This window comes from Hylobates moloch, unplaced genomic scaffold (genome assembly GCF_009828535.3).
Source record: "Hylobates moloch isolate HMO894 unplaced genomic scaffold, HMol_V3 SCAFFOLD_11, whole genome shotgun sequence".
Taxonomy (NCBI): domain Eukaryota; kingdom Metazoa; phylum Chordata; class Mammalia; order Primates; family Hylobatidae; genus Hylobates; species Hylobates moloch.
In genome coordinates this window covers 45,505,378-45,530,418 of record NW_026652286.1, presented here as the reverse complement: position 1 = coordinate 45,530,418, position 25,041 = coordinate 45,505,378, and the positions used below count along the sequence as shown (strand labels likewise).

General features: G+C 39.7%; 1 protein-coding gene across 6 annotated transcripts in view; it reads left to right on the top strand.

Moving 5' to 3' along the window:
- FAM168A (family with sequence similarity 168 member A) overlaps nt 1–25,041 on the top strand; it is a 204,021-nt gene that overhangs the window by 123,331 nt on the left and 55,649 nt on the right. For all 6 annotated transcript variants that reach the window (XM_058446497.1, XM_058446495.1, XM_032166906.2 and 3 more), the window contains one exon: nt 12,039–12,126. In XM_058446497.1, coding sequence (XP_058302480.1) covers nt 12,039–12,126 — 88 coding nt within the window. The remainder of the gene's footprint in view (nt 1–12,038; nt 12,127–25,041) is intronic.

Genomic DNA, 25,041 nt, shown 5'->3' with positions numbered 1-25,041 from the left:
GTCAATCTTAAATACAACTATTTCCCCACTAAAAGATGAGTTCTTTTAAGGGCAGAGAATTGGCACATAGTAAGGTCCGAGTACTTGTGTGGTTTAATGAATAGTTGGGTTCTTTAGGCAGGTGTTCTCTGAAATTTGTTCTTAAAAAAAAAAAAGAGAGAGAGAGAGAGAGAGAAATTTTCTATTATTTGTAAGCATTTGCTTTAGAGATAATTTTGTTGTGGTTTTGATTAGCTAAAAAGCCATTTTCTTAAAGCTATTTTAATGGGCTGAATGCTCTGGTGGTTGAAATGTGACATTTTGCAGATGAGCATCTCATTTACAGGCACGCACAAAGCTGGGTGTTGAGCTTTTGCATGAAAGATCTTTCTAGTAACTGTGGAAGCCTTTCAGATATTGAGATTCTCTGGCAGATTCCTAGAAATCAGGGTTGTCCATTTCATTTTTAAATTGAAGCATTTTCTGAGATGAAATATTATATACAGTATTATAAAATGTAGAAATCTAATGTGTTGTCTGATTATATTTGGCAAGCAATATAAAGAAGCAGACAGCTACTATAAAAATGGCTTTCTTATATATCGTACTGATAGAATTAAGAAAAAAACCACTGGAATGGAGTTTTCTTAAAGTTGTTTGGTAAGAAGAAATAATTTCTAAATGGAAAGTAAGCTGTCGAATTCCAGTAAACTGTTTCTTTTTATTCATCCATTCATTCATTCATCTAGTCAACAAATGTTTATTGAGCACCTTGCTTTAATATCAGGCCCTTTTCCAGGAATTCAGTAGTAAATGAAAGAGGTAATTTGTTGATCTCATGGTGCTTAAAATGTAGCAAGAAGAAAAGAATTGGCAAGCAAATTACAGTTGCAAGGAGTATTTATAACACAGAAGCGTGGAGAGCTCTGGGATCATAAAATTACCTGTAGCCATGCACAGTCTGGCTTTCTGAGATCTTTTCTAAGAGCTAAGTGGACTCAGTTGAGAAAAGGGGACAGGAATAAAATCCCTGCTGTGTTTTCCCTCAGATTGTATGCTCCAACCTTCCCAAATTACTTGATATTTTCTGAATGTTTTCTTGCCCTCTCACAGTGTAATTTCACAAATGGCCTTTCCTCCTTTCTCTGTAGAATTCCTGTCATCGTTTAAAACATAGATCAAATGACATATTTTTTTGGAACCTGCATTATCCTTCCAATTAAATAGGATTAGGTTCAGCTACATATAACAGTAATAAAAAATAATAGTGGTTTTAAAATATAGTTTTATTTTCTCATGTAAAAGAAGCACAGAGGTATGTATAGCAGAGCTGAAATGATTGTTCCATGAAATCAAGGTTGTTTCTACCTTTCTCAGTTTTAAGACTTCCATTCTCAAGGTCACTTCATGGAAAAGAAGGCTGCTGAGCTATAATCATCATGTCCTAATTCTAGATAGCAGGAAACAGTAAGGGGAGAGGAAAGGGCACCTTCCCCAGGTAACAGAGTTCCCTTTAAGCAGCCTTCTCAGAAGTTCTACAGAGTATTTCGGTTACATCTCATGAGCAAAACTAATTAGATAGCCACACCTAACTATTCCTGGGGAAGTTGGGAAATAGAATCCTTTAACTGAGCATGTTGCCATCTAGTGGCAGTCACAGCACTGCCCACCTGCTCCCCCATCACCCCACTTTAGTTGTTTTTTTTTCTTTAAATTCTAGGTTTCAGTATAACAACAGTACTATATTGCTGTTAATTCCAAGGCTGTTTCCCTCATATAAATACCCCAGGGACAGAAATTGTGCCTTGTTACCCCTGAATCTGTAACACTTTATGCATGACCTGGCACAGCAAGTATCAGTTTATATAAAATGAGTGTGCTGAAGTAAATGACTTAATCTCTTTTAGCTTATTAAAAATTTGTAACTATTTATTGAATCACCAATTTGTATTTTTAGTAGCTTCATTGAGGTATAATTTATATATGATAAATGTACTCATTTTAAGTGTACAGTGTTTTTTTTTGTAAATTTACAGAATTTTGTAACCACCAAAAATCATTTTAGACCTTTTTTTCACATGAAAGAAATCTCTTGCTTCTATCTGCAGTCAATCACCATTCCTACTCTGAGTCTCAGATGATCAAAAATATACTGTTTGCCTGTACAGATTTGTCTTTTCTGAACATTTCATATAAATGGAATCATGCAATATGTGTTCTTTTGCCCTGGCTTCTTCCACTTAGCATAACATTTTCAAGGTTAATTCATGTTGTGACATGTATCAGTAGTTTGTTCCTTTTTATTGATATTGTCGATATTTAAAATTTTTAAATTTATGTTCTCACTGGTTGCTTTGGGGATTAAATATGCGTCTTAATTTATTATAACTTATTGCATTTATTACAGTCTAGTTCAGATGCAAACTAATGTAATTCAGTAAAATGTAGAACTGTTGCTCCAATATAGCAGCATTCCCATACTTCCTTACCTTGGACTCTTGTTTTTATGTAAATGATATCTTTATATATCATAAGGCCAACAATTAAGTTTTATAGTTAATTGTTTTGTGCAATTGTCTTTTAAGCCAGTTAACACGAAAAATATTTATACTTTGTTTTATCTATCTATATATCTGTCTATCTATATATCAGCTTTCCTGGTGCTCTTTATTTTTGTGTGTGGACTTGAATTACTGTCGTATCACTTCCTTTCAGTCATAAATATTTAGTATTTCTTTAGTATTTTTTGAAAGGCAGGTTGCTAGCAATGAATTGTCTCAATTATTTATCTGGGAATGTGTTTATTTTGACTTCAGTTTCAAAGGATAGTTTTGCTGGATTTAGAATTCTTGGTTGACAGGTTTTTTGTTTGTTTTTTTTTTCAGCACATATACCAACCTCCTGTTTTCTGGCCTCCAGTCAGCTGTTAATCTTATTGTTATTCCCTTTTATCAGATAAGTTGTTTTCTCTTGCCACTTTTGAAATTTTCTCTTTGACTTTTAGAATTTTTACTATATTGTGTCTGGTTATGGATCTTTTTGTGTTTATCCAACTTGAAGTTGATTGTATTTCTTGGATGTGTAGTTTAATATGTGTTGTTGTTGTCTTAATCAAATTTGGGAAGTTTTTGGACATTATATCTTCTTTTTTTTTTCAATTTGCGATATAATTTCTTTTTCTTCCCCCTTGACTTTTATTTTAGGTTTAGGGGTAACATATGCAGATTTGTTACATGGGTAAATTGCGTGTCACTGGGATTTGGTGTACAAATGATTTCATCACCCAGGTAGCGAGCATAGTATCTGACATTTTTTTTTTGACTTTCACCCTCCTTCAACCCTCCCTGCCCAAGTAAGTCCTAGTGTCTATTGTTCTCATCATTGTGTCTATGTGTACTCAATGTTTAGCTCCCACTTATAAGTGAGAATCTGTGGTATTTGGTTTTGTGTTCCTGGGTTAATTTGCTTAGGATAGTGACCTCCAGCTGCATCCATGTTGCTGCGGAGAACATGATTTTGTTTTTTGTTTTATTTTTTTTAATGGCATAGTATTCCTATTTTTCCCACCTAATTTTCTTTGTCTCCTCTTTCTGGGACTCTCATGCTTGTATTTTGGTTTGCTTGCTAGTTTCTCACAGTTTATTTTTCTTCATTGTTTTCTTTTGTTTTTCAGATTGTATAATTTCTATTGCTCTGTCTTCAAGTTCAGTAATTCTTTCTTCTGCCAGCTCACGTTTGCTTCTGAGCCTCTCTTGAATGATTCATTTCAGAATACGATTTCCATTTGACTCTTTCAATGTTTATATTTTTTATTGATATTCTCTATTTGATAAGTTATTATCATACTTTAATTCTTTAAGTGTGGTTTTCTTTAGTTTTTTTTAAACATTTATAATAGCTGCTTTGAAATATTTATCTGCTGATTCCAGTATCTAGACCCCTGCAAGAACAAAATTTATTGTTACCTGTTTTTCCCCCACAAATGGGACATACTTTATTGTTTCTTTGCATGTTTCATGATTTTGTCAGTATTGTTGAAAACTACATATTTTAGATAATATATTGTAGCAATTCTTGATTCAGATTCCACCCACCCACCCCACCCCCGCCCCGCCACCAGGAGGTTGTTGTTGCTGGGATTTTTTGTTTAGTGACTTGCTTAGACTCTTTTGTAGAGTCTGTCTCCTTTGCAGTGTGATTTCTGATGTCTCTGGCCATATTTTTTAATTGCTATTTTAGTTTTTAAACTTGGCTTCCTAAAGGTCACCCCTGGGTTGGCATAGATTAGTGGCCATCCAATATTTGATCAGGAGTTCTGCTTAAACGTAGGCCAGGAAGGCTTCCACCCTTTACCAATGGATGTGTATGTGGTTTGTGGAATGCATTCAAAATTCAGGCAATTTACAGTTATGCTCTAACTTTTAGTTTTGTTATGTCCAAGGCCTTAAATTCACCCAGAATCAGCAGATAGAGAAGACCTTCTCTGTAGACCACTAGGGATCCTGTGAAAGTTTATCAAGACCCACCGTGGTGGTTGTGTTCCCTAGAACTCCCTTGAAAATTTCTGGCTTATCTGCAGGTCTGTTGCCTGCACCAACTAGTATGACCTCAGAGTAGCTGCATTAGTGGCCTTCCTGGATTATTTGCTGTTGTTTCCCAAATTGCCTCACTATTGTTTTTGACAATGACTCTGGGCATAGGATTTTCTGTGCTCAGTTTCAAATTAAATCAGCCCACTCCGGTAGCAGTAGTCCTTTTAGCCTGGTCTAGCCTGCCCTAGTAGCAGGCCCCCCTGTGGAGCCTGGGATTGAGATAGGGGCAGCCCCAGGGTAAAATGCCATGGATTTTTCACTGTTCTTAATGTGGTTCAGAAGTTTTTCTTGAATAGACATTTCATACTTTGGCCCAAAATGGTTGTTTTTTTACCATTTTGTCTCATTTTATTTTTGCTTTTGGGGGAAAGGGTTTGCCAAGCACTTTGTTCCAGAAGTTCCATCTCCTTCTATTACTTTTGGCATTTTAATTTTTATTTAACTTTTAAACTTTCCTAGGTAGACCGTAGCCTCTTTTGGGCAAACACAATCTTTTTCCTTTCCCAACAGTATCTATCCCAGAGGGCCTTAAACCTTTAAGCTTTAGTTTCTCGGTCTGTCAAATGAAATTAATAATCTTTGCATTGCTTACTTCAAAGGACCAAGTGAGATAATGGTTAAAATCTCATTGTAAAGTCTACAGCACTGCATAAGTGGTAAAATTCTTTGAAAAATTTACCATTTTTACCATTTTTCAAATGGTAAATTTTTCGAAGAATTTTACCATTTTAGTTAGCAAAGTGTATTAGTTTGCAAACTAAAACACTAATTTTAAACACTGCAACCTGTTGTGCAAATATTACTTTAATCTCTGGGCTTTTTTGCTTGTCATTTAATGGTCATATATTTTGTTATTTTGAAAGAAATAGTTCAGATGTTTTGAGGGTAGCAGGAAGCCATTTGCAGAACAGTGGGTAGGAGTCTAGAAGTGAAAAATCAGCTTCACCAGGAGGAATCTTTAGCACCTCTCTTTTCTCTCTCACGTCATGCAACTGCTGGGCCTTACCATTGCTTATTTTGCCCAAGATGAGCTCCTAGTAGAGGCTTCTCTGGGCATTGGAAGTAGCTGCTGGAGAGATAGGGAGCCAAGAAGTTGACTGGGATATGCCAAGAAATGCCAAACATCTTGAAGCTTTTTTCACAGTTTTATTTTGGAGAAGCATGAAAGATGGCTCATTGTTCGTTCAACTAATATGTATTTAGTGCCTGTTTTGTGCCAGGTAATATTCTGTGCACTGGGGATACAAGATAAACAAAATCACATTCTCATGGACCTTACTCTAATGGGGGAAAGAATAAACAAGAAAATATGTCAGATAGTAAAAGGTGTTACAATGGTTTGGATGTTTGTCCTCTCTAAAACTTACGTTGAAATTTAATTGCCCATGTAATAGTATTGGGAGGCGGGACCTTTAAGAGGTAATTAGGTTCTGGGGGCCCCATCCTCGGGGGTGGGCTTAATGTCTGTTTAACAGGCTTTTGAGGAGCCAGCTTTCAGGGAGCTACTTGGGAGACTAGGGCAGGAGGATCACTTGAGCCCAGCAGTTTGAAGCCGTAAGGTGCCATAACTGTGCCTGTGAATAGACATTGCAGTCCAGCCTGAACAACATAGTAAGACCCCCATCTCTTAAAAAAAAAAAAATCTTTTTTTTAAAAGGCTTTCAGGAATAGATTCTCTCTCTTGCCCTTCCATTTTCTGCCATGGGATGAGGTAGCAAGAAGGCCCTTGCCAGATGCCGTCCCCTTGATCTTGGACTTCCCATGCTCCAGAACTGTGAGAAATAAATTTCTGTTCATTATTAATTACCTAGTCTCAGGTATTCTGTTATAGCATCACAAAACAGACTAAAATAGGTATCAATAAGAAGAGTAAGCCGGGCACGGTGGCCCATGTCTGTAATCTCAGCACTTTGGGAGGCTGAGGTAGGTGGATCACTTGAGATCAGGAGTTTGAGACCAGCCTGGTCAACATAGTGAAACCCCATCTCTACGAAAAATACAAAAATTAGTTGGGTGTGGTGGTGGATGCCAGTAATCCCAGCTACTTGGGAGGCTGAGGCAGGAGGATTGCTTGAACCTGGGAGGCAGAGGTTGCAGTGAGCCGAGATTGCGCCACTGCGCTCCAGCCTGGGCAACAGAGCGAGACTCCATCTCAAAAAAAAAAAAAAAAAAAAAAGTAAGAAAGGATGAGAGAACAGAGAATAACAGCATGTGGAGGACCTATTTTAGATAAGTTGGTTAAGGAAGGCATTTCTGATAAGGTGACATTTGAGCAGAGACCTGAATGAAGTGAGGAACTGTGCCATTTGGATATCTGGGTAAAAGGGCATTCTAGATGTGGGGAAGAAGCAAGTGCAAAGACCCAGAGGCACAAGCATGCATAGTGTCTTCAGGGAACAACAAGGAAGTCATTGTGATTGAAGTGAAGAAAACAAAAAGATAGTGGTAGAAGTTGCAACCAGAGAGGTAGGCACATCAGGCCATATCATATAGTTATAACTGCCCATGGTACCCAGCAGTGACCCAACAAGTGCCAGGTACTGTGGTAGATATGAACTGACTCCATGTTGTGATCTGTTAGGGTCCAAGCAGAGCACTTAGGCTCTTGAGTTGAACAAGGGTTTGAGGCCTACTGTTCCAGAGGCGAACCTAGTACTGGGATAGGTGACTAGAGAGTCTGGGAGCCTCATCTAGTATGGTGAAAGTAACTTGGACATTGAAATCAAACAGACCTGGCTTTGAAATTGGCTTTTCTTCACTTCTTAGTTATGAGATCTTGGGCTAGTCACTTCATTTTTTTGGACTTAAGTTTACTTATCTGTAATATAATAAAAATAATACTTAGTTTGCAAGTATTATAAGACTTACAGGGACTTTATAAGTCCTTAGCACAGTACCTGTCACATGGTAGGTGTTCAGTAAATGGTAGCTGCTGGTAGTAGGGGTAGTATTTATTTATTTTTCTTTTTTTTTTTTAACCTCCACAGAACCACCAAAGAGGTAATGTTTGTGGTAGTGCTAGTGGCTAACCTTCTATAGGGTGTTTATCGTATATCATTGTTCTAAGCAAAATTCTTAGGCATCTCCAATCTAAGTCCAAATCCAGATTTCTGTTCTTCACCCAAAACCTACTCCTCTCATAGTTCTCACCAGTAAATGGCATTTTTATTATTCCAGTTTCTCAAGCCTTGGCATCATTCTTGATGTCTTTCTTCCTCTCATACCTTATATTAAATCCATTAGCAATTCCTATCAGCTTGATCTTCAAAATATATAAAAAACATGACTAGTTTCCACCACCACCATCACTGCTACTACCACCATCATCTTTCATCTGAACTGTTTCGAAAACCTCCCGATTGCCCTACTTCTCTTCTTGCTTTCCTGCTATCTGATCTCAGCACAACAATCTACCTCTTCTTAAAATGAAGACAAATAATTTCACTCTTCTTTGTAAAACAGTCCAGTGGCTTCCCATCTTATTTAGAATAAAAACAAAGTTTGTGTAGTGGCCTACAAGGCCCTGCATGATTTGGCCTTCATTACCTGTCTGATCTTACTTGCTATTCTTCCCCTTCATTTACTCCACTTCAGCTAAACTGGCCTCTAAGCTCTTTCTCAAAAATGCTTCTACTTTGGGGGCATTTGCATTTGCTGTTTCCTCTACTTGGACAGTTTCTTCTCAGAGATCTCCATGGCTTGCTCCTTCAACTTATTCAGGTCTTTGCTCAGATGTCACTCAATGACACTTTTTCTAATCATCTTATTTAAAATTGCAACAACCTGCCCTTAGCACTCCCTAAGCAGCCTGACTGGATTTCTTTACAGGAGCAGTCCCCAACCTTTTTGGCACCAGGGACAATTTTTCCATGGACCCAGGGGTATGTGGGGGGATAGGGCGGGGAGGGGGGCATTAGATTTTCACAAGGAGCACACAACCTAGATTCCCTCGTGTGCGCAGTTCACAATAGGGTTCACGCTTCTATGAAAATTTAATGCCTCCTCAGATCTGATAGGAGGTGAGCTCAGGTGGTAATGCTCGCTTGCCTGCCACTCACCTCCTGCTGTGCTGCCTGGTTCCTAGCAGGCCATGGAATGAACTGGTGCTGGTCCATGGCCCCAGGGTTGGGAACCCTTGCTTTACAGTTTTCATTGCCATCTGATATATCTTTCACTTGAAAAAAAATCTCTCTCTCTTCCCACCTCCTAACTAGCGTGTAAGCAGAAATGTTTGTTGTTCTCTGCTGTATCTCAATTCCTCTAGACAGCCTATATGAGAGAAATGGCATTTGGGAAAGAAAGGCTAAGGCATGGTCCTCAAACTGGGCATCAAAATCTCCTTAGGAACATAAATACACAGATTTCTGAGCCCCATCCCAGATAGAGCATCAAGGATCTTGTATACTCTGTGAAAGAGTTTGGATTTTATTCGTAAGGCTTTTGAAGAAGGCGGGTGGTATTAACTACAAATGTATGAGAACTTTTTGGGGTAATGAAAATATTTTATATCTTGATTGTGGTGATGTTTGTACAACTGAATACTTTTTCAGGGGCTCATAGAACTATATACCTAAAAGAGGTAAAATTTTACTATACGTAAGTTATACTTTAATGAACCTGTCATTAAAAATTTTTTTTTACAAAGTATGTTTTTTGTTTTTTTCCCATTTTGAGGTTAGAGGAAACAGAGACTCAGAAGTTAAAGGACTACCCTGTGATCCCATCATGGTATGTGGCAGATCCAGGATTTGAACCTAAATCTGCCTGATTGTAGAGTTTATGATCTTCCTACTCATTTTTAGCCTGTCCCTGAAGCTATTTACAGTATAGATTTTGTTATAAATGGCCAACCTTCCTTTAGAAGCTGGGAATCCCATCTACCCTTGTACAGCTCCCTAAAAGTAGCTATCATATTCTAAAGTTTGAAACCCTGGCAGATCTCATTTCTGTCAGTCATTAATTGAGATTGGAATTGATGCTATTATGGAGTGCTACCCCAGGCATGATCTCCTCCTGTGGCAGTGGCCCTCATTTTGGAGCAGCAGGAGACCAGTTTCAAAGCTGATGAGTTTCTTTGATTATAAAAAGCAATTTTGTACTTTGTCCACAATCAGCAACACAGAGTGTCTTCTCCGTAGGAGAGTGCTCAGATGTTTACAGGCAAGTTGTACTGCTTAGCACTTGTCTTAGTCCTTTTTGTGCTGCTATAGCAGAATACCACAGACTGGGTAATTTATAATGAATGGAAATGTATTGGCTCATAGTTTTGGAGGCTGGGAAGTCCAATATCAGAGTACAAGCATCTGTCAAGGGCCTTCTTGCTGTGTCATCCCATGGTGGAAGAGAGTAGGGCAAAAAGAGGGTGATAGAGAGCAAGAGGGGGCCAAACGCATCCTTTTGTAAGGAACCCACGCCCACCATGATAAACCCACTCCTGCAATAATGGCATTAACTCATTCATCAGGGCAGATCCCTCATGGCCTAATCACCTTTTAACAGTCCCACATCTTAATTACTGTTAAAATGGTTATTAAGCTTCCAGCACACGCTTTCTGGGGGGAAACATTCAAACCACTGCAGCACTTTATCGGTCTTCCTCACCCTGATGTACCAGGCAGAGAACTGGTTGGGTAGAAGAGAGACCCAAAGCTGAAAAGAGTACAAGTAATCTCTGTGTTGTTGTTGTCAGATGAGCAACATTGCCACATCATCGTTTACATTTGCATGTCACTTGACAGTTTGCAACTTGTTTTAACATCTATGATCGGCCAGGTGCGGTGGCTCACACCTGTAATCCCAGCACTTTGGGAGGCTGAGGCGGGTGGATCACGAGGTCAGGAGTTCGAGACCATCCTGGCTAACACGATGAAACCCGTGTCTACTAAAAATACAAAAAATTGGCCAGGCATGGTGGCACGTGCCTGTAGTCCAGCTACTTGGGAGGCTAAGGCTGGAGAATCGCTTGAACCCAGGAGGCAGAGGTTGCAGTGAGCCGAGATCACACCACTGCACTCCACCCTAGGCAACAGAGTGAGACTCCGTCTCAAAAAACAAAAACATCTATGATCTCTTTTCATTATTAATGTCTCAGTACTCTGTGAGGAGAGTGCTTTTATTTAGAGAGAGAGAGTGTACGTTACTTGGGTATATTTTTAGATAACTCTGGCTGTGAGAATATTTTTTTCCCTTAAGTTTAACTGAAATATATATATAACTCCTTTAACTTTCATCCTCAAGTTGTTCTAGTTTCAGTCTGTTGGCTGATGGTAATTTTGTCTAGCTCGTTGCCCTGGGGTAGTTTGCCAGGGCTACACATTACGTATGTTTTAGGACATTCTGTCCTCTGAAATTGTCCAGTGGCATTTTCCGTTTTGCTTATCTGATGGTCCCAGCTTCCTCTCCTTGTTAGCCCACCTTTTCTCCACATCTCATTTTTGAACCCTAGACAGACTAATCACAGAGCAGTTGTCATCATGCCAGCTGTTCACTGCCTGCCTTCAACATTTGACTTGTTTCCTATTTTGAAGTGATACAAGAGAAGTTAATGACCTAAAAAATTGCCCATCTATCTTGTGAACTTAGGAAGGAATTGTTTGATTTTTATGATGTGTAAATCATATATTTGGAGACACATTTTCAAATGTGTCAGGCTATATAGTAAGGAAAGGCTCCCTAAACAAGGTGGGACAAATTGGCTGGCTAATAGAGCTTAATGACAGATTTTCCATTAATCAGAATGGAGAATGTGCTTCATTAAGATAATTAACGGAGCACTTGTACAGGTGATACTTATTGCACACAAATTTCCAAGTTTATTTCTTTCCCTTGAATAAATTTGGAGAGAAATCCTAGCCATATTTCCTTGTTTGCATTAAAAGTATCAGTGGCAACAAATTCCCTTTTCTGTTTTTAAAGCTGCTGGTAACTGGTATCTTGTCCTCTGCAGGTGTAAGGGGTGGATGAGACGCTGCTTTTCCTTCCAGCAGTCTGTTTGCTCATCACCAGACACCAAGCTCCACTAGTGAACCGTAGAAAGCATATCCTTTAACAACTCTTAGACTAGCAACATTGGAATTAGAAAGGACCTCAGAGATCTTAAACTAATTCATTTTATATCAGGACATTGGAGTCCAGACAGGGGAAGTGACATGGCCAGTGCCACATAGTACTCTAGTGCCAGAGCTGTCTGTGGGATAGTGGGACTAACACTGAGCTGAGAGCCAAAATGCCTGGGTTGACATTAGGCAAGTTATATTACTTCCTTGCTCCTTACTATCTTTATCTGTAAAATGGGGAAAGTATTTAGCATAGGGCCAAGTACAAGCAAATTGGCTTTTTTGTTTAGTCTTCTTTCCACTACACCCTGATGCTTTCCTTTCAGGGAAAACTGAAGATTATGGAGGAGAAGCTGATGTCAGAAGAATGAACAATCAATAATCAGTGCTGTTTTCTTTGTTTTCTCTGTAGGATCCTCAGTCTTCCACAATGAACCCTGTTTACAGCCCCGTGCAGCCTGGGGCTCCTTATGGCAACCCTAAGAACATGGCCTACACGGGTGAGTAGTGTGAGAATGGCTCTCATTTTGAGAAATGGTGGTTAAGGATATTACCAAATAACTTGCTCCTCCTCCTAACATACACCTCCAAAAGTCTTGGGAAAGTTTGGGAACATGCAGAAGATATGTCTGAGGTCCAGTGGAAAGATCTCAGAGAACCTGTTGTGTGGTTGTTTCCCAACTTTGTTCTATAAAAATACCAGGAGAGTGTTTTAGAGAGTCTGCAAACATTTCATTTGATTATTTTAAAATATTGAGAACTATTTTTATAAAACATGAATACGTGTTAGATGTTCAATGTGTTAAGCTTCTAAGAATGCCTGTTAATTTTTTTAAAAAATGCTACCATTTACATCTGCTTATGTTTTTAAATCAGGATTTTCTCAATGCTATGCAACCAAATTAACATTCAGAAATATATTGGAGTTTGAGCCTCATATAACTGTAACTGTTAATCACTAATTTTCTATTTCCCATGTTTGTGTTTATCACAACAGTTTCATTGTCCTTATTACTTAAATTAACAGTAAATATTTTCTGTTTGAATTTCTATTTGTATATTTATTCTAACAAAATTAATTTCCAGTAACCAGGACTCATGGGGCAGTACCCTACACCCTACTAGCTCATGGAGCTTGTTGCTTTTCCCCTTTCCAGTTCAGAGTGTTCCAGCAACTTAAGTTCGTTTGCCAGAGGGAACTGAACTGCTTTGGCAGATAGAGCCCAGAGGAACCCTGTGTGGCTTTGGTTTCCTATTTGCTTTGATCCTGGCTGCCTTCTTACCAAGTTGCTAAACTAGAGAAGGAAGAGAACAGTTCCATTTATCTATTGATTTGCATCAAGATTTAAACATTGTAAATCTGGAAGGGGAATTGACTTTGTCAAATTTTCCAAATTTCCAAAATTGGAAAGAGAACAGACTTTATCTCTGCTTGGCGCATAGTAGGACTCAGTAATGTGTTTTGACTGACTGGACAACAACCAGGTTCAAATCCCAGCTCTGTCAGAGAATAGCTGGGTGACTTTGGACAACTTGCCCTAACCTCCCCAGACTTAATTTCTTTGATGAACTGGGATAATATTATCTATTTCATACTAGATAATTCTGGGAATGGGCCAAAATATTATCCATTTCATAGGACAGTTGTGAGAATCAAACAAGATAATTTGTACTCCTCTAGAGGAAAGGAGGATCTTTTTTTGGTCTCTATTAATCACCAAGGAATATTATGAGCCTGGAACTGTTTTAAGTTAATCCCCTGCTGTAGATTCTAGGACCACACAGATATATACACAGATAGTATAAACTCCACATAAGTAGTATAAATTCAGACTTCATACAGGCCAAGGTTTCAAATTTGTAGGGATACTTTTAGTTTTTAACCCAACCTTGGCTGTTGTATCTCTGTACTTTTGGATTTTTTTTTTCTTTTTTTAACTGACACTATGACTCCTCCAAGCTCCCAACTTTATGCAGGGGAATTTGAGTTGCAGCTCTTGGCTGCTCCAGGGCCCACAGCCTATCTCCTACCCCTGGTGGCTATAAAAAGCAAGCCCTTTGAGTGCCTAGACTAAAATATCTCCCCAAAGCAGCCCAATATCAGACTTCCTGATTTTTAGTTTCCTCTTCATTTTTTGAGTAATAGGGATTTCTTTTTCTTTCTTAAAATCTCAACTCTATGTAATATGATGTTTGTTATACTTCATCCAGCTTTTCTAGGTATTATGCAGTAGGCAGATTTTCAGGTTATTTTTCTTCTGTATTACTGGAAATGGAAGATCTAAGTGAAGAGAATTTATAAACAAATGCCAAATATATTGCATTACAGTAAGCATTTATATGATTATGTTAAAAGTGTTATCATTTGGTAAGAACATACTAGGTACTATATATTAATTATAATTTCATCAATCATAAATGCTATAGTTTTTATAGATAAAAAAACTATGGTAGTTTAATTCAGGTCATGTGACTTGTCTAACGTATATAGCTTCTAAGGGATGAGAAAATATTTGAACTCAGTTCTTTGTGGTTTCAAAGTATATGTGCTTTCTGTTACAGTAAGCTAATCTGTCTTAAAATATGTGCTGCTTTCTCTCTTCCCCATGATAAACTAAAGAAGAGGATTGTCTTTTCCATTTCTAGGGCTAGGAAAGCTTCCCTTTGAGGAGCTAGAAACCTGTTCCTGGCCAGCATTTTGGGGTAGGCTCAGGAGGGCAAAAGTACAGGGGGTCAAGTCCATTGTACTGTCATCTGCTTCAGAGGAAATGGGATGGTGGCTGCAGGGAACAGAGGAGTCGGAAACACTCCTGGTTTGAAATTCTCTTGAAGTCTGAAGATGGGAAATAAAATATAGCTTTGTGGTGCAATGTATTCCAGTAAGCAGCTGTCTTCTAGCCAATTGACAGTGTTCTTTCTCTCTCTCTCTCTCTCCCTTTTAAAGCCCCTTTACCGAGTACTTACTGTGTGACAAAACCTGAGCTCAGTATTTTACAGAAAATACCTATTTTTACACTTGCAGCAATCCTATAACGTGGTTATAACTAGCTCCTTATATATTTTGGCAGAGTGAATTTAGAGAATGTAATATGCCACATACTTTGAAATGTTTAAACATAGACTATATATTATGAACTGAATGTTTGTGTCCCTCCAAAATCTGTATGTTGAAACCCTTAATCCCCAGTGGGATGGTAATTGGAGATTGAACCGTTGTAGGTTTAAATGAGGTCATGAGGGTTGAACCTTCATGATGGAATTAGTTCCCTTAGAAGAAGAGACACCAGAGCTCTTTCTGCTATGTAACAACACAGCGAGAAGGTAACCATCTGCAAGCTGGGAAGGGAGTCATTACTGGAACCTGACCATGCTGGCACCCTAATCTTGGACTTCCACCCTCCAGAGCTATGAGAAATAAATGTCTGTTGTTTAAGCCACCCAGTCTGGTATTTTGTTATGACAGCTCAAGCTGACTAGGACAGATAATGAGTGCAGTGAACACTTGAATACCCTTTACCTAGATTCACCATGACAGTGGGCTGTTTATAGACCAGGGCATTTCTTTTTCCAAAAGCTTCATAAAGGTTTTTCTGTTAGAATTTTGGAGTGTAGTCAAGACCTCAACATTCTTCTTATCTTTTCTTTTCTAAAATGTTCTGATTGTGTCAGTGTCCAAGCATCACCCAGGGGTCTAGTATGTGTTCTGGAGTGTGTCAGATCTCTGCTGAAATCTGGTCTCTGTCACTAATTAGCTATGGAACTTTGGTTGAGTAATCTTTCTGAATCTCAGTTTCCTTGACTGTAAAATGGAATAATGACCTATACAGATGGTTGGTTTGTAGTCGGTGAAAATGTTTATAAAGCTTCTGGTGTCGTGCCTGGCTCATAGTGGACACTCAGTGGTTGTTGTAATGCATAGCAATGAGTATATACCTACAGGGAAAAGAGCATGGGACATAGAGTTAGTGACTTAGATTACAGACCCTATTCTGCCACTTAAGAGCTATATGACATCAGATAAGTTATCAAGCTTTCTGGTCCTCAGTCTATCATTTGCTTTAAAAAAAAAAAAAAAAAGATAAAACAGGGTTAGCAATGCCTTCCTCACACGACAGCTGAGAGTAATAAATGTAACAGGGCTAGCCACTGACTTGTGATAAAGTTTCCAAAACACAATTAGAAAATAATTCTAAAACGGGAGAACAGATGAAGCCCTTAAATGAATCCATCATTTTATAGGTGAAAAGATGGAGTATAAGAAGTGTTTTGAAGAAAGTGTTGGGGTTGAGTCTGGAACCCATGTCTCCCCATCTGGGTCTGTGTATTCATTGTCTCTCTACCACAGAATAACAAGCATCCTCCCTTCTCTTCATTCCATTGTGGCCACTTCACATTCCTCTGCTAGCCCACTCCAGTTCAAGAGCTCTTTCTGACTCCTCCTGTGTTGACCCTTAATAAATATCCTGGTTCCAGCCAGTAGAAAACATAGGTCTAAATGCTACAAATATACCAACAAAAGATACAACTCTCAAGGTTAGAAGGCTAGGAAATTAATCTGTTCAAAGACTACCATGTTTTTTTCTTTTTTTTTTTTTTAAACCAGTGGCGGGTTTTTTTTTTCCCCCCAGATTGCTGTTTTTGCTTAAAACTTTGTAAGGATCACCTACCTGTTGGAGGTTTTGATTAACTGACATTTGTACTTTGTTTATTCTTTGCAAAGAACTTTTGTGGGATTTTTCCCTTGTATGTGTTTTTTTTTTTTTTTGTAACAACTCTGGAAGATAGTTTTAATTTTCCAGATGAAATTAAGTTTCTCTAAGGTCACACTGTATAGCAGAGCCCAAACTAACCCCAGTTACAAAGTAGGTGCTTTTACTGCTCTAGCATACATGGCTATGTCTTGGACAGTACAGTGATTAGGATCTCAGATGACCCTGGAAAATGGATTCTAATTCCTGAAACTGCTCTCACAACTCCCCCTTTGATGTTCAAACTGATCTCCTCTGCTCAGGAGAGAACTCCAAGGTCACTTAATTACTTTTTCACCTATGGTTGAAGAAGAGCATCTAAAGAGAATTCTTATTAACTGTTCTCTTGAGTATAATCTTGTGGTTAAATCCAGTGGACCCTTTTTAGCCTTTATCCTAATTTGACTCTTCTATATCATTTGACACCTTACCCCTTTCTTGAAGCAAGCTTTCATTGCCTCCATAATTTTCATTGACCGTAATTGTTTGTTTATTTTTGTTTGTTTTCCCTTTCTTCTTCTCCAGCTGTTCTTGAATTTGTCTCCTTTCAGAATTTTCTTCCCCTGCTCATCCATTAAAAGTTGATGTTGCACAAGGGCTCTGTTTCTCCCTTAGCCTCAGCTGCTATCTATAGGCTGATGATTCATAAACTGTAGGGCTGTGGCAAACCATTCTTCTGAGTTTCAGACTAGTTTATCCAGCCGTCTTCTGAACATCTCCTCCATGAATGTCTCATGCTTTGCTCAGACTTATTACGTCTAAAACTGAGCTCATTATCTTATCATTCCCCTGTAACCCATATTTTATCATTTTGTGATTAATACCACTATCTGCCTATTCCTAAAAATCAGAAAACATCATCCTTGATACTCTTGCCTCTTTTGCCTTCTAACGCCAGTTATTAAGTCCTGCCTTTTTAAAAAAGATTGCAGTAAAACGCATGTACTATCTTGGCTGGGTGCGGTGGCTCACACCTATAATCTCAGCACTTTGGGGGACTGATGTGGGTGGATCACTTGACCAAGAGTTCCAGACCAGCCTGGCCAACAAAGCGAAACCCCGTCTCTACTAAAAATACAAAAAATAACCAGGTGTAGTGGCGCACGCCTGTAATCCCAGCTACTCTGGAGGCTGAGGCATGAGAATTGCTGGAACCTGGGAGGTGGAGGTTGCAGTGAGCCAAGATCATGACACCGCACTCCAGCCTGGGCAACAGAGTGAAAATGTGTCTCAAAAAATAAATAAATAATTTTTTTAAAAATTTGCTCCCTTAACCCCTCCCCTCCCCTCCCCTCCCCTCCTGTCCCTTCTCTTTTTTTTTTTCTGACATGGCATCTCTCTCTATAGCCCAGAGATTGCAGTGGTGCGATCTTGGCTCACTGCAACCTCCGCCTCCCAGGTTCAAGCAATTCTCCTGCCTCAGCCTTCTTAGCTGGCACGCACCACTACGCCTGGCTACTTTTTGTGTTTTTAGTAGAGACAGGGTTTCACCATGTTAGCCAGGCTGGTCTGGAACTTCTGACCTCAGGTGAACCACCCACCTCGGCCTCCCAAAGTGCTGGGATTACAGGCGTGAGCCACCATGCTCAGCCATCTTAACCATTTTTATGTGTACTATTTAGTGGCATTAAGTACATTCATATTGTTTTGCAACTGTCATCACTGTTGATTCACAGAGCTCCTTTCATCTTGCAAAACTGATACTCAATATCCATTAAACAATAACTCTTAATTTCACCCTCCCCCCCAGCTCCTGGCAATCACCAACCTACTTATTATCTTTATAAATTTGGCTAGTCTAGATGCTCATATAAATGAAATCATACAGTATTTGTCCTTGTGTGACTGGCTTATTTCACTCAGCCTAATGACCTCAGGTTTCATCCATGTGTCAGGATTTCCTTCCTTTTTAGGCTGGATAATAATATTCTGTTGCATGTATATGCCACATGCAGTGGTATGTGGACACTTGGGTTGCTTCTGCTTTTGGTCTATTGTAAATAATGCTGCTATGAACATGGATGTACAAATATCTCTTGAAGACCTTGCTTTCAATTCTTTTGGGTATATATCCAGAAGTGGAATTGCTGGGTCATACAGTAATTCTATTTTTAATTTTTTGAGGAACTGCCATACTGTTTTCCTAGTGGCTGCACCATTTTACATTCTCCCTTGTGGTTTATAAAAGTTTCAGTTTCCTTGTAATCCCAGCACTTTGGGAGGCCGAGGCGGGCAGATCACGAGGTCAGGAGATCGAGACCACTGTGAAACCCCGTCTCTACTAAAAATACAAAAAAATTAGCCGGGCGTGGTGGCAGGCGCCTGTAGTCCCAGCTACTCGGAGAGGCTGAGGCAGGAGAATGGCGTGAACCCAGGAGGCGGAGCTTGCAGTGAGCCGAGATCGTGCCACTGCACTCCAGCCTGGGCGATACAGCGAGACTCCGTCTCAAAAAAAAAAAGTTTCAATTTCTGCACAGCTTCGCCAATGTTTATTTTTCTCTCTCTCTCTCTTTAAATAATAGCCATCATAACGAATATGAAATGTTCTTTTTTTATTTTTAAAAAACCTCCTTTACCTTTCTTAGATTAGACTTTTCTTCCTTATCTTTCCACTGTTATCATTCAGGTCATTATTACTCTTTCTGGGATTATTTAAGTTGCCTCTTAACTGGACTTCCTAACTCCTTTTATATACCCCTGTCCCCAGTCTATTCTTTACATAACATAGCCATAATCATTTTTCTCTCTTGAAAATTTGACATCACTCCATGCTTAAAACCCTTCAATGACTCTTCACTGTCCTTTGGATAAAGTCCAAACTCCTTAGCTTGCAATAGAAAGTTTTTATGACCTTAGCATTCAGGTATCTCCAGCCATCTCCTGCTCATCCTATTTATCTGTATTCTCAGTCCAGCTGGTGGCTGGTATTATGTTTTTATTTAGAATTATAAGATTATTAGAGACCATCAAATCCAACCCTATTCTTAGATGAGAAACTTGAGGTCTAATAAGTGCCTAAGGAAAGCACTTAAGATTCACAGTGGGCCATGCGCCATGGCTCATACCTGTAATCCCAGCACTTTAAGAGGCTGATGCAGGAGGATCTCTTGAGGCCAGGAGTTTGAGACCAGCCTGAGCAACATGGCGAGACCTCATCTCTATAAAAAGATGTAAAAATTAGCTGGGTGTGGTGGCACCTGCCTGTAGTTCCAGCTACTCAGGAGGCTGAGTTGGGAGGGTCACTTGAGCCCAGGAAGTAAAGGCAGCAGTGAGCCATGCTTGTACTATTTCACCTCAGCCTGGGTGACAAGAGTGGAGACCTTGTCTTAAAAAAAAAAGATTGACAATGAATTCAGTATCCGATTTACTCCTGTATCTCTAATACCCAGCTAGGCCCCTGCATGCCATGAATATCGACTAGTTTTTCAACAAATGGATAGGCAGATAGAGGTCAAAGCTGGAAGTAGAACCCAGACCTCTGGCAGCCAATCTAGTTCTCTTTCTGCTCACCTTATAGCTGCTTTTTAATTTCCAAGACACTTAGTTAGATTTCTTTAAACAAGGTAACTCTCTTATCTTAGGTCATTTCCCACCTCTCTGAGTTTCTTCTATAAAGTAGAGATAATAGTGTCTGCTTACTTCAAAAGTGCTTTGATGGGCTGGGCACAGTGGCTCATGCCTGTAATCCCAGCACTTTGGAAGGCCGAGGTGGGTGGATTACCTGAGGTCAGGAGTTCGAGACCAGCCTGGCCAACATGGTGAAACCCCGTCTCTACTAAAAATACAAAAATTAGCCAGGCATGGTGGCACATTCCTGTGGTCCTAGCTACTGGGGAGGCTGAGGCAGGAGAATCGCTTGAACTCAGGAAGCAGAGGTTGCAGTGAGCCGAGATTGTGCCACTGTACTCCAGCCTGGGCGACAGAGTGAGACTTTGTCTCAAAAAAAAGAAAAAAAAAGCATTAGTAGCCTTTGTTTATTATTCGACATCATTATATCCCCAGCACCTAGCACAGGGACTGGTACAGAGTTGGCTCTCCGTAAATTTTGAAGGAAGAAAGCGGGGAGAAGCAAGAAATAAAGGGAAGGAGATGAGACTCTAATGAGTGAAGGAGGTCACAGCAGAGAAGTATGAGATGGGTTTGAGGAAAAGACTCCTGTGATTTGTCTATCCTTGCTAATGAGTAGCCCTCTGATATGGCAAGGAGAGTCTGGGACAGGTAGCCAGTGCGGGAGAGATTTTTTTCTGCTTTGTAGGTGAATAAAAATTTCATTTGGAGGCCGGGCGCAGTGGCTCACGCCTGTAATCCCCACACTTTGGGAGGCCGAGGCGGGTGGATCACGAGGTCGGGAGATCGAGACCGTCCTGGTTACCACGGTGAAACACCGTCTCTACTAAAAATACAAAAAATTAGCCAGGCGTGGTGGTGGGCGCCTGTAGTCCCCAGCTACTCGGGAGGGTGAGGCAGCAGAATGGCGTGAACCCGGGAGGCGGAGCTTGCAGTGAGCTGAGATCATGCCACTGCACTCCAGCCTGGGCGACAGAGACTCCGTCTCAAAAAAAAAAAAAAAAAAAAAATTCATTTGGATTATGTGTTGTGACTGGTCAACCCCTCTGGATGGACCAGATGGAACAGGGAGACTTTTCTGTTTTTGAGTCATATGGAGACAGCAGAGACCCTCAGAGAAAACAAGAGACCCTCTTTCCTTGCCTACTTGGTTTATAGCAATTATTCTTTTTTAGAACAATGATAGTTGAAATTTGACAATTCCTTTGAGCTATTTAGCAAGGAAGAGCTGTCTTCAAACCTCTTGTATTACCTATGTAGTCAGCCTTAGGCTAGCTCATTTTGAGTGGCAGCTGCTTTGCTCAGGAGATTCGACTTTTAAAAACAAAATGTGACCAGCCTGTGCAACATAGTGAGACCTCATTTCTTTTTTTTCTTTTTCCTTTTTTTTTTTTTTTTTGACGCAGAGTCTTGCTCTGTTGCCCAGGCTGGAGTGCAGTGGTGCAGTCTCGGCTCACTGCAAGCTCCACCTCCCGGGTTCATGCCATTCTCCTGCCTCAGCCTCCTGAGTAGCTGAGACTATAGGCGCATGCCACCACGCCTGGCTAATTTTTTTGTATTTTCAGTAGAGATGGGGTTTCACTGTGTTAGCCAGGATGGGTGAGACCTCATTTCTACAAAAAAAATTTAACAATTGGCTGGACATGGTGGCACGTGCCTGTTGTCCCAGCTACTCAGGAGGCTGAGGTGGGAGGGTTGCGTGAGTCCAGGTGGTTGAGGCTGCAGTGAGCCATGATTACGCCACTGCACTCCAGGCTGGGTGACAGAGCAAGACCCCATCTATAAAAACAAAACAAAACAAAAACAAAGTTTGACTTTCCTATGACAAGTTTTCTTTGAAGCATGTGAGAACAAAGGCTCACAAAACCCCATGTAATAATACATAAGAAGCACAATACTTTACAACTTAAAATTACCATTTGTGATCTCATTTAATCCTTACAACAAGCACTGTGAGGTAGAAATTTCTATTAGAGGCTGAGTGCAGTGGCTCACGCCTGTAATCCCATCACTTTGGGAGGCCAAGGCAGGCAGATCATGAGATCAGGAGTTTGAGACCAGCCTGGCCAACATGGTGAAACCCCATCTCTACTAAAAGTACAATAAAATTAGCCAGGCGTGGTAGCAGCCGCCTGTAATCCCAGCTACTCGGGAGGCTGAGGCAGGAGAATCACCTGAATCCGAGAGGCGGAGGTTGCAGTGAGCCGAGATCGCACCATTGCACTCCAGCCTGGGCGACAGTGCAGTGAGACTCCGTCTCAAAAAAAAAAAAAAAAAAAAAAAAGAAAGAAATTTCTATTAGAACATTTATTTTACAGATGAGGAAAGACTCAGAAATCCAAGCTCTTTCCACTCCACCGAAGTGTCAGGCAAGTCCTCTCTGGGTTTCGTTGTCCATATAAGCAGTGATTTTGTATCTGTCTGAGATACTGTGTGTGATGCTAAAAGCAGATGGATTAAACCTTGTCAGGGCAAGAATCATGCACATTAAACTACATGTTTGCTTGTGACTGATTTACATGCGAAGCACCCACTCTACCACTGAGCTACACCCCCTTGCTTGTGACTGATTTACTTTCCTGGGTTACAAAATGATTTCCCACCTCTGTAAAGAAGAATAACTCTTTCTCCCAAACAAAGAAGTATTGCTGTTGTTGGGTTATTATTTTTCTGCTCCTAAATTCTCCTTGGCCTCCTGTTCTCTACAAAAAGTTGTTTATTTGTATGTTTTTCTAGACTGTGAGCTCCTTGAGGACAGAAATTATGTACTTCTTGTGCCCACAACAGAGTAGGCAGTTAGTTCATTAAATATATGTTGAATTAAATTATCATTATTAGTTTATACAAATTATATTATTGTTGCTGTTAGTTATTATAGTAATAACTACCATTAATTACTGTCAGTGGAGTGCCAGGCACTTTACAAACTTAGTCTTCAATTTTTATGATAATCCTTCAAGGGAGAGCTATTATTATTTTACATATGAGGAAATAAGGTTCAGCTAAGTTAAGTAACTTTCTCAAGGTCATATAGCTTATAAAAGCCAGCTTATGTGAAATATGGGTATACTTACGAAAAGTTTATTATGCTAAAATATATGTAATACAAAATTTATCATTTTAGCCTTTTTTTTTTCTTTTCTTTCTTTTCTTTTTTTTTTTTGTCACCCAGGCTGGAGTACAGTAGCACAATCATAGCTCACTGCAGCCTCCAGCTGTTGGGCTCAAGTTGATCCTCTTACTTCGGCCTCCCAAAGTGCTGAGATTACAGGCATGAGCCACTGCACCTGGCCAATTTTAACTATTTTTAAGTGTATAATTGAGTGGCATTAAGTACATTCACAATGTTGTTTAAATATCGCCACTATTTCCAGAACTTTTTCATCAACAGAAATTCTGTAACCATTAAACAATAACTCTTCTTTTACTCATCTTTTTCCCTGCCTCTAGACCCTGGTAACCCCTAAATTTCTTTCTGTTTCTCTTTTTTTTTAAAACGAGATGGAGTTTCACTCTGTCCCATAGGTTGGAGTGCGGTGGTGTGATCATAGCTCACTACAGCCTTGAAGTCCCTTGGCTCAAGGGATCCTCCAGTCTCAGCCTCCCAAGTAACTGGAACTACAGGTGTACATCACTGTGCCTGGCTAATTTAAAAAAAAAAAAAAAAAATTTTTTTTAAAGAAGGGATCTCTCTCTGTTACCCAGGCTGATCTCAAACTTCTGGCTTTGGGCAATCATTTCACCTCAGCCTCCCAAGTCACTAGGATTATAGGAATGAGCCATTGTACTTGGCTCTTTCTGTTTCTATGAATTTGCCTATTCTAGATATTTCATATAAGTAGAATCGTACAGTATTTATTTATTCATTCATCTGTTCTTGTAAATGCCTTGGAATCTGCTTTGGCCAGTGGAGGTTGAAACCAGGGCTGTCAGCCTCTGTGCTGGCCTCTCAGTGATCAAAACTAACAATCAGAATGCATAACCCCCATATTTGGAGGCCAAGGTCCTTATTGCCCGTCTAGCTCCAGCAATCTGCACCCGGGACTTGGAGGATGGTAGCCGCTTGGCAAAAGGCTGAAATTCTCTGAAAATTTTACCAGCCTCTTCATTAAACTCTCCCTCTGCATACTGCAAGTGTTCTGATTAGACTCTGGAATTCCAAAATAGTTACTTCAGATAGTTTCTGCTGGCTCAGTAGTTGTTTAGGTGGAGGATTCCTATGGACAAAGGCAGAATAGGAAAAGAGCTCCCAATGTAGTTATCCTTAAAACAATAACAATGAAAAACTGTCAGTGTCATGTAGTTTGTTACCATTGCATAAAAGAAAGTATCAGGTAAGGATTTTTTTTTTTCTTTTTCTGGCTAAAGTCTTGATATATCACAATATTCTTTGCAAATAAAGAATGGTCATCACCCTGCATGACAGTGAGAGACATGCTTTCCATGTATCTGTTCACAATGATGGATTCTCACAATTAGCTCAAGACATAGCAGTATATTCAGTCATTGGTAAATTTCTATAAAATGATGGAAAATTGTCCTATAGCTCACTTTCTTACCTGTCTTCTGCCCTGGCAGGGGGAAAAATCTTTACTCATTACCATGCTGAGAGTTTTGAATTAATATTTAGGTGGCTGCTTATGTCTGGAGAGATTTTATTTAAGGTTTTGCATCAAGGTATTTTAAACCTGCTTTGCCACCATCCAGGGGTGCTGGTGGTCACATCTTTTCTATGGTAAGCCAATCTTTGATGGTGGCAGATTTGCTGAACAGAGCTCTAGGGAATACCAGGTTCCAGCCTGATTCAAGTAAGAGTAATTCTATGGTGGCTATTTATTGAGCTTGTACCAGGCACAAGCTGGATGCTTTGTATATCTGATTTCATTTAATCCTCATGACATCCCTAGAAGATAAATGTTAAAAAACTGATCAGTTAAAAAACTGATGCAGAGAGGTCAAATGACTTTTCCAAGGTCATAGAAGATTCCCTTACAGTTTGCCTGGCTCCAAAGGCCCTACTTTTTTCTTTGGTTCATGCTGAATGAAAGGAGAGCCTAGAATTAATAGTTCCTTTATTTTAGCTGTTTCCTTATTCAGAAA